This window comes from Strongylocentrotus purpuratus, unplaced genomic scaffold (assembly GCF_000002235.5).
Source record: "Strongylocentrotus purpuratus isolate Spur 01 unplaced genomic scaffold, Spur_5.0 spur5_scaffold_21, whole genome shotgun sequence".
Classification (NCBI taxonomy): Eukaryota; Metazoa; Echinodermata; class Echinoidea; order Camarodonta; family Strongylocentrotidae; genus Strongylocentrotus; species Strongylocentrotus purpuratus.
Genome location: NW_022145607.1, coordinates 675,065 through 685,801, shown reverse-complemented (window position 1 = coordinate 685,801; position 10,737 = coordinate 675,065). Strand labels below are relative to the sequence as shown.

Sequence of the window (10,737 nt, the reverse complement as noted above, 5' to 3'; positions counted from 1 at the left end):
CTTTTTTGTTTTCTTCTTTTTTTTATGGAAGATAATGGTTGAAATGTTTATTGTCCAGTTCTTTAAGGACAATAAGGATTTATTTCAAAAAAGAATTGTGAACTTGATAGAAAGAACCATTAATTAGATTCACTTATGTTTGTTCACATTTCGTAATTCATGTATGAAATAATACATGTATATACTTTTTGCATAAAGTTTCAACTATTACAGTTGCCCGGCACAGTATAGTTTTAACAGTGTATATGGAAAAAAAGTCAGCTAGTTTCTTATCAAAAGGGATAGTTGAGTTTCGGTATAGAGGGCGCTACACAAAAAAATTTGTGTGAGATAATGAAAAAATGAGTGTCAAATTTGAAAGAGCATGCAATTTAAATGATAAAATCGTGTTTAATCAAAATCGGTTCAGAGACGGCTGAAATATCCACAAATATGCCCCTTTCTAATATTTGCGGGGCCCCACAAATATTCGCTAATTTTGAATCAGCCGTTGAAAGAACGATAGCGCCTTATACGTTATAATTAACGGTCACGGTATTGTTTTGAAAGTTAGGTTGAATTGGTATGATCGAATTTAATCTAAACTTCACACATTTTGGGGTCTAAAATTGCCTTCATAGCAATTTTAGGTCCTAAAAGGACAATAAGGAAAGTCATAAATACTAAGAAGAGCAATAACCATGCATGCACTTGATCTCCCGGTTCATTCCGTACTGGTGTCATCAGCAAACTCCGCCATACTTTGCCTCAATCTGTTCTTCTTATGTTATACAATACACTTATATTACCGTTTCTTAGTTATTGCAACATTGTTTGGGCAACACATTCCCAACCAAACTGCATCGTTGATATATTCTACAAAGAGAGTTGTAAGAAATATAACGCTATCTCATTATCAATCTCATTCAAGACCACTTTTTAAACAACTTAATATATTGAATGTATACCAGTTAAATGAATATTTGTGTGCTATACTTATATTTAAGAACGAAAAAAGTCTGCATCCTGAAAACTTATCCGATATGTTTATAACAAACAGTACAGTACATAACCATAATACTAGAAATAAGAAGAAATATCACCGATGGTGTGTTAATACAAATTTTGCATCATATTCTTGCAGACATCATGCACCTGAAATTTGGAACTTGCTTCCAACTAATATAACTTCAATCTCATTTTACAACAGTTTTAAACGTAATCTCAAAAGTTTCTTGATTGCGCATGACTCTCACTGAATGTATTTATCTAGCTCGTTACCCCTCTCTCTTTCTCTCTCTCTCTCTCTCTCTCTCTCTCTTTCTTTCTTTCTTCCCCTTTGCTATCTTCTGACTTTTTCATCCTACCATGTTGTATATCATGTACTGGGTTTGTTCCGGTTGTTATGCAATTTCTGAATGATACTATCCGAAACTTTACTTGCTACTTGTTTTCTTACTATGTTTATTATATCTAATTTGATAGGAAGCTGTCCAGACAAAACCTTTTCTTGGTTCTTTTTACAGCTGTGCCTTATTCTGTTTTGTATTAAAGGGACTATGTCCCATTTGCAGGCCCAAAAAATGAAAAAGTTAAATTCCAACTGCATTTGAAAGATAATACTAATATAGAACTTCCCTAAAAAAGGTGGGGCTTGAAAATGTCTTCAAGTGGGAAAATAACGACTATTAGTTGTCACATCGACTTTAGGGCTATAGACAAAGAGATTCGATCATACACAGTATGTCCTCCGTAGAGCCCAAAAGTAATAGTCTTGATTTTCAGACAATTGTACCGAATGGTCATACGTTTTATGCTGCGCAAAGATTCAATCAGTTTAATCTTGGCCATCACAAGAAGTGGGTTATTGATGTAGACAAATACTCATGTACCCTTTACAACTCTTTTCATGTATGTTATTACCAAAGAAGAAAAAAAGCCAGTCAGTCACTCAATAGTGTCTGAGAGTGAAGTCTAGCAAGTAAACGGTTTTCCTTGCATAATTTGAATATGAGGACACTGCTAATGTTTAAATTTCACAGATAGGACATACATGACATATTCATAATTCCTGCAAAGTTCTACAGCATTTGAGGTTGGCTGCAAAAGGGACATAGTACCTTTAATTCATTTCACATGTATAAACTATCCCAGTTTATGTATTATATTGTACATGGAATTGTATGTTTTTACTTTGTAAAAATGTTTTTATAGATGGAATTCAATAAACTGAACTGAACTGAACTGAACTCTCTCTCTCTCTTTTTCTCTATTTTTTAATGATTCCCTCTTCTTTTTTTCATAAGACAAGTTTTCAACTTGATATCAACACAGCAAAAGTTGATATGTTTGTTCAATGCAAGATTTATTCATCCGACATGTTTTACCTCTATAGTGTTCATTCCAGACGTAACTTAAATTCAAGCCTAGAAGTATGCTGATGGTTGTTTTCAGCTCTTATAAATAGTATTGCACTCTGCTTGTTTAATGTCATATTTGTTCAAAATCACAATAACAGTTGCATCACATAGTTAAAGTAATCAAAGCAGCAATGCCAAAACTAAGTTGAGAAATATCTTTTTAATATAAAAAAAGATATATCACATGAATTAAAAGTTTTGAATTTCTCCTAATTTCAGATTAAGATTTGTACTGTTTGAGACTCGGAGACGAGAGTTTGACATCAAACATTTTTAGAATTAATCCATCCACCATGAAGGTTATCATAACTTTAAAATATACACAAATTCATGGATGATCAAAATGTTAAATATAATTTTGTTTTAATAAAAAAAAATGTTACTTATAAAGCATTTACCACCGAAGTCTCTGAGCGCTATAACAAACAAAATAGACTGATAAACAATCACATATTAAATAAAACAAAAAAGTGCAAATAAACCTATAAATTACAATACATATGAAATACACATTGGGAACAGAGATAGTTAATCATCAAAAGGAAGATACATCCAAAGTTAATTACATGCAGTCCTTGCAAAGTCTTATTCTATATTGAGCAGCTTTGTAAATGTCACTTATGGCTGCAGTCCAGAAAGAAATAAGCTTATCCAGCATGTGACCATATCATTATTCACTAGTAATCAACACTCATATTTCTTGGCATCAAACCAACCATCATGTCATGGAGACATCACTGAGTTTTCCAATTACAACATGTGCACATGACATGGAGAGTCTTGTAGTAATGTAATGATAAAAGTCAGCCAGCAACCATATTTTGCCAAGTCACCAAATTGATATTGTCTGTGCAAAATCTCTTCAACTTTTATAAAAAAACTTTGCATCAGTATTAAATTAGATATTTCCCAAATCCAATTTCTAAAAATATTTTTCATTGTTAAAGATTTTACATTTTGTGTACATGTGAGTCGATAATAATAAATGATATGTCTCTGAAACATTAAAATAATAGAATTAGAAAAAACATATACTATCATGAGAAACATGAAAGAGATACAGAAGTAGATTCTTCAGAACATGTTGAATACCTCATCCAGCCCAAGTATGGTTTATTGGCCCAGGGCCTTCGACTACATTCATTGCCATTACCATTTTCATACCTGAAAACCTGTGCATAGATGAAAACATTTCTTGAAAAGCTAAATGGAGAAATACATGTCTTAGGGGAACAAGTCCCTAAAACTTGAAGCATATAAAAGTTGCAACAACAGCAGGAAAAAAGAATAGAAGCAGTGAGTTATTTGGCTTTGGGAAGCTATATATAAAAATAGCTCTGGTAAACTGACGAAGAACTCTGGTATCACATGTATATCAATTACTTACTTAAATATCAATGTATGGGAATCGCACTTATACAACACCTAATCTTAAAAGAGCTCGTGCAAGGAGAAAAGTATTATTCACACTGAGCCACAGTGTATACCAAATTTACTCACACCCAATCAAATTAATTGACTTCAGTGTATTTAAATATAAATGGTTATAATAATTTTGATGAAATGCAACCCTGCAGCTTACCATCTATCTGTAAGATAATGATATCAATAAGCTATGGTTAAAAAAACATAGTATTCTTCATGATTCTTTCCAGTTTCCATATGGCATTAACAATGATTGTATGTTGACAAACCTTTTCAAATTATGAAAATCGCTGGCATCAGCATCAACTTGGAATCTCCTGGGGTGACATTGTAACAGAGATTACTGTATTATTAAACTGAAAGCAGACTCTACATGTATCTCCACAATATTCTCCTTAGTGCATGAAGTACATCTGCACCTGGTAATCATAATGGAAAATCAAATTCTTCCCGAAAATCATTGTTAACATTCAATTCCAGAAGTGTAAGCCCATTTCAGGTACATGTAGTTTCCCAGATCACTGTCTAGACTTATCCATGTCCATGATGAGCAACTTGCAATGGACTATTAAGTGACAAGAACACCACATAACTTAAATTTTAGACCATATTGCCAATAGAGTACCTAAGTGATAACGTCATATTCGCTCGTCGTCAATGTTACTGGTTCCAAACAACAGAGCCTTTGCATGAGGTTCATCATGAAATCATTCAAGCAATAGGGTGTAGCAGGGCAAACTAAGTCTTTGGTGCTGGTGTGATCACCATGCCATTGTTTGGCACAAAATTGTTGGGAACCAGCAACCTTGGCAGCTTGGCCAGTATGACGACACACTTTGATGTGCTATGTTGTTCATATCTTGTTGACTGACAGTCTCTGGAACTCTATTCTGTGCAAATCAGTGATGAACTCCACGACCAGGACGGACCTTTGCTGCACTATGAAGGTTTATGAGTTCATTGGAAGCAAGGCACTCTAGAACCTTCTTCATGGTAGCCTGTTGCTCTGCAGCAAATCTACAAGACATTTCAGATCATGTTAACTGACCGACTCTGCCGTTTCCATTCTGTGTAACTTTGTGATAAACTCCAGGATGTACATCTGTAGTCTAGACTCCTTTGAATCATGAGTTCGTTGGAAGCCAGGGACTCCAGCCTTCTCAAGGGTTGTCTGTTGCTCTGCAGCACAGGTGTCTAACTCTATCAAGATCCTCTCATCCATTCTCTTCTGTTCCTCAGACATCTTCTTATCCAGTGCCTGTTGCGAAATTTTAAAGAAAAAGTTATGATAGTAACAATTATAATATAACCAGATTTGTTATTATTTTCTAAATAAGGTTTCCAAGTGGTACAATAAATCAGTGTATTCAATATCTTACCCGGATGACTGACCAATATTGTTTTTGTATTGCTCAGTCATCCGTGAACTTCCAACTATAGCTATCATGGCGATATCACACAAAAATAAAGCCATATTTACAGAGGTAAGTCAACTTTTGTTATTTCTCTAGTCCAACTAATACAGATAATAATAATAATATTGTATGGCTTTGTTTTTGTGTGATACAACAATATATTGCTCTCTCTAAGACAATATTAGACTAGTCTTTGACTCGTCCAATATTGTCATAGCTCGAGCAATACATTCTTGTATCACACTCAAGGCCATCTAATATTAAAGAAGTATCTTTTTTTAAAGGTAAAGGCCAGTTATGGTCATGCGATTGCATTGTGAAAGAAACGTGGAATCGGTCAGAAAAGGTTGATCATCTAGCATCTAGCATCTGCAAGGTTCTGGAATCATCAAAATGATAAGAAATTTGGCCCTTTCTTTGTAAAGTTACAAGCACTATACACAGAAAGATGTATATGGGACTGCCCTATATCTCTCACAGACCATGAGAGAAACAAATTTACCAAATATATGAATTAGTAGGTGGTTTCCTGGCAAATTTGTTATCATCATGTATTAGTCAAAACATATTCTTTCACATGATTGGTAATGAGAGCTTCCATTTCATTTTTTGAAATTGGGGCGTTTCCAATACTGGTCTTTACCTTTAAACAAACTCCCATGATGAGGTGCTCAAGCATTCAAGGAAATACTTCCTACTAGTTAGGACAAAAATTGCATATTGCTTGTACCAACTATACAACCATGCGTCCTGTTTTCATGAATTTGATATCAAAATATGCCCATGTTTAGGCTAAGATCTTCAGTAGACCAAGGCAGTAAGCTTTACATTTCAAATGAAACACTACACTGTACACACCTCTTTCTCTTTCTCATTGGCAATCTTGGTTCGTGGTATATTGTGAGGTTTGCTCTGGCAATCCTGCATGGCTGCTTGGTGTCTCTTCTGCATCTGATACTTCTGGGCTGAAAGCAGATTTGAAATACAGAAAGGGAACAATTGTCACAATAGAACATACTATTTACCATTCACAATGACCTGTGAAAATGTCATTTAAAGTTCTGTCAGCAGCAAAATGACATTGAAATAAGTATGCCTCCTCAGTGGAGGATTTTTTTTTTAATCAAGCATTTGTTATTCTTGTCATAGAATACATTAAGACAAGAATGTTATTCAAAGAAATGGATTTCCTCAATATGAATTACTACAAGGACAATGCATCAGACTGGATTCAAGTGCTAAGATACTACAAGTACTTTCAAGTGTGGCAAACTATGCAAGACAAACTCTAAGAAGAAATGTTGATGTATAGTTTGAACTAAAGGTAGTTGGTTCCCCCAGACCATCCCCTTTGGTGCTGCAATTCCGCTACACTCAATTATTGTTTAAAGTCAATGGGTGACATTCTCATAAGTTAAGCCGGGACTAAGTCCAGACTAAACAAGAATTTTAGTTCAAACTTCTATGGAATGCTAGGTTTCATCTTCCTCCTTCAATATTCATGACAAAGATAATCTACCAAAGACTTTGTTGAAATTCAGTTCATACTCATATTATCTTTTTCTTCCCATTTCATTGCAAAATTAATTTTCTGGACACTTTTGATGGAAGGATTAAAATAATCTGTATAGGGTAAATGAGTTGGCAACAGGCACTCCACAAAAGTGTGGACTAACTTAGTACACGCTAACTTAGTATGCGCTACTGGAATACCAGCCAATGGGTTAATCGTATTCTCCTTACATTTATGACTATTGTGAAGCCTTGCTCTCTGTTCCATCAACTTTCTCTCCATCATCTGTTGTATCTCAGAGAGATGTTGTACAATCTCAAACACAGTGCCATCCAATAGAGACAGAGCAAGATTGGATAGGGTCGTGTATGGCAGAAGCTGCTGGAAATTCCTGTTCATGAGAAAAGTAAGATTTCAGGACTACACACCCTCAAGAAAGATTACCAAGAGTCCCTTTTCAGGACTCCTCAATCCTCCCTCTCTCTCACATGGTGCACCCGCAAGCCTACTGTATAAGTAAGATTACGTTGTTACGTATTACTTGTATCAGGTAATGTAAAATAATCTTTTTTGCAGCACCATATAACTCAAATACTGACAGCCCATTGATATATAATGAGAGTTTTAAAAAAAGAGAACAAAGGATCCTAATTTCCATATTCACCTGTGAAATTACAACATTTTCCATAACTAATTCATAGGTCTGACATCTTAATTAAGCCATGGGAAACAAATTTAGTTCAGTTTTTAAGATGCTGTGTGAATACATCCGGCCACATCCCAAAAACATTGCAAATTAGCAGTTATATTTTGAAGAGTGAAAGAGCAATGTCATTTTTAACACCAAATTCCCAAAATTTATTTCACTGCCTAATTTTGAAGACCAATTCTTACAATACAATTACAGTTTGGTGTTGGTTACAATAAAATCATGATTCATTAGGTCAGATGTTGACTGACAAATGGGCAATCTGCAATTAAGCGCTATCTGGATATTCTTCAACCTCTACGAATGCATATGTACATACACCATCAAGCTGATTTACAATTACCTTTAAGAAATTTGACACTTTTAGTTACAGAGACAATATATTAAAAGAACTTGAACAAAATAAGGGGTGGTGCAGAATCCCCTTTCCTCATACATGTAGATACTTACATAGGAAGCTGCCTAGCCATGTCTTGAAGTTCACTCAGCATGGTATAGTGACGTTCTTGCTTCCGTCTTTTGATATCCTCTTCTGAGATCAAATAAGCCCCCTCGGCTTGAAACATGTCTTGCATTCCAGCAGTGATGTCCATCTTCATGGAAAGGCTTTACCATACCCAGCTATGCACACTGTAATTGGATTTAATTTAATTAACATATGGTTTATTGATTTTGAAATATCCTCGCAGGCTCGCAGTCATAAAAACTAAATCGTAATTTTTTAGAATAACTGAGATTGAAAATAATACATACCGTAATTAACGGTGTATAAACCGCCCTCGTGTATTAACCGCACCCCTCTTTTTCGCCCTTTAAAAAAAAAAAAAAAAATTGTTTGCCGACTCTGTCGGCAGCAAGCCAGGTCTGTGTTAAAAAACCCACGCGGGAAGGCCTTTCATTTAACTGCGAGGTGCAGCTGAATGTGTAAGATCATTAATGTAAATTAAAAACTGTAAAAACCTATGATAGAACCATATGGTACGCCGTGTAATAGTAGAAAAATTGGAGGAATTATTATTATAAACTAGAAATTGAGATCTATCAGAAAGATTACTTTCAAACCAAGATGACAAACAAATTTGAGTGTTGTTCTAGTTTCCGAGTGGTAAGTCAACACACCGATTACTGAGCTGGGAGACATTGCCAGGCATAGCGCCAGGTGGAGGGGCATAAATCAAAACTTTAATTTTTTTTTTTTTTTTTTGTGTGTGAACCGTGTATAAGACGCACCCCCGACTTTGATTTTTTTTTTGGCGGCAAAAAGAAGTGGTTAATACAACTTTAATTATGGCATTTAGATCTAGTAAATGTAAATAAATACGACTAAGATTTATAAATATTCAACACAATTTTTAACAAATTTAGATTATGGTAGAAAGTTAACATACAAAACAAGTCTTTGGATAAATTATTCATGGCTGGTCTAGCCATGAATAATTTATCCAAATATATTTATCCTACATGTATTCCTGTGAAAACTGTCAATGCAATCAAGGGTAAATTTAATAGGTATTCATTAATGTGTTTTGTGAATCATATTCTAGAGAAAATAACACCAGGAAAGAACAATTCCCATAAAAATTCAAAGATTAAAAAAGGTACAGACATAATAAACACGTTAACAGATTTCCAAAGTATTTGAAACTAAAGATATCTAAAAGGTTAGTGCATTCAAACATTAACCAATTTGCTTCTCTGATTTTTCTCTTTCAAAAGAAATTTAAGGTTAGTATTCTAGAATTGAAAATGAAGTGTGCTTAAAATTTCTCTCAGTATCTATCAGACTTTGTGTGTCTTGAATTTGTGTATCCGAACAGTAAATTTAAAACAGCAATTTGAATAAGTTAAAGCCCCTCTTATTAAGTGCTGGGAGCCCTAAAAAGTCTGATGTAAAAATTTCACTTAAATTGTATCACAATGTGAAAGAGGATCTCATATGAAACACATTTCTGCACAGATTTACAACAGAAAACCCAAACATATTCTTTTATCAATATTTGTCTTTTTGGTGAGGGGGGGGGGGGGAATCTTTGCAAAAGTGTGTCTTTAATGACATCCTCTTTCACATTAGGCCTTTAAAAAAAAAGATGTTTTGTATTGCCCTTTTCGATCGACCCCAAAATCTTGAAATCTACTGTTGGCTTTTTTTTTTTAATTTTTTTTTTTAATTTTTTTTTTTTTACCGTTTTTTAGAGAAAAACAAATTAAAGCATTAAAAGCTGAGAAATATCAGCCCACGAAGAGGGAGATAAAAAAAGAAACAAAAGTTTTTGTTTTTTTTAAAGATTTCTGACCGACCGACCCATGTTGGCACCTAAAGGGCAATAGACCTACAACATCTTTTTTTTTTAGGCCTTAGGATAGGATAAAATGTAAGTGAAATTTTGCCATCAAATTTTTGGCAAATATTATGGGGCTCAACACTTTTACTTTAGTTTAGATCTAGAAGGGCTTTTTATTTCATATATCTTTTATGACTTAGGGTCTAGACCACTATATATTGAATACAAAGGCAAAAATGACAGCTTTAATCAAGCTTTTATTTTTTGAATCCCGAGTACCTGACACCCCTCCACCCCCCCCCCCCCCCCCCTCCATACGGTAGACCCTATTTGCACCAAGATTCAAGGGTAAGAAGATCCCTAATTTAATATCTTGATTTGGCTCAATTAATTATGTCTATCGATCTTGTCTTTCTACAATGAATAAGACTGAGATCAAGCTGCACTGCAGCTGAACTAAACTCTAGGGAGCCCCGAGTCCGACGGCGAAGACGTCGGAGCTCCCTGGAGTTACAGCTGAACCATAGCTGGCTACGAGAAGTGAAATGAAAAGCTACCCGCAGCTCTCCCGCCACCTTCATGCACGGACACTCTTCCTCACGTCTCTCGCATCACTCAGTCGAGTCTCGGGCGTCAAAGCGATATTTACCATGTGTTCTCCTGGTGGACGATTCTCTCGTGTGAGATCACTACCTCTTACAACAGGAATTTCCCGTTTGATAATTAAGTGGAATAGATATCCCAGACATCTTTCATTTCTAAGCTTCAAATCATACAGCTCTTTCTGTAATTTTTTTTTTTTTTTTTTCTCTATTTATTTTTGGACTATCGATATCATATACCGATCGCGACATGACGCTAAGTAATTTATGCACAAACTCTTAGCTCTTTAAATTTGAATTTCAGTAGCGATAATGGAATTCAATATTTCTCTCCATATGTATTATTCTTGTGCATTAAACCATTAAATCAATCTTGAATTCATGTTTGAAAA

At 34.7% G+C, this 10,737-nt stretch overlaps 1 protein-coding gene across 1 annotated transcript; it reads right to left on the bottom strand.

The window, feature by feature from the left end:
• Positions 1–2,855: 2,855 nt before the first annotated feature.
• On the bottom strand, positions 2,856–10,549 carry LOC755522 (protein DGCR6). Its single transcript, XM_030995167.1, has 5 exons — positions 10,393–10,549; positions 7,912–8,091; positions 6,983–7,143; positions 6,098–6,204; positions 2,856–5,082 (listed from the first exon to the last, which is right to left on the bottom strand). Exons 2-5 carry the CDS (start codon positions 8,058–8,060, stop codon positions 4,864–4,866), a joined length of 636 nt encoding a protein of 211 aa, XP_030851027.1. The 5' UTR covers positions 8,061–8,091; positions 10,393–10,549; the 3' UTR covers positions 2,856–4,863.
• Between the last annotated feature and the right edge of the window lie 188 nt (positions 10,550–10,737).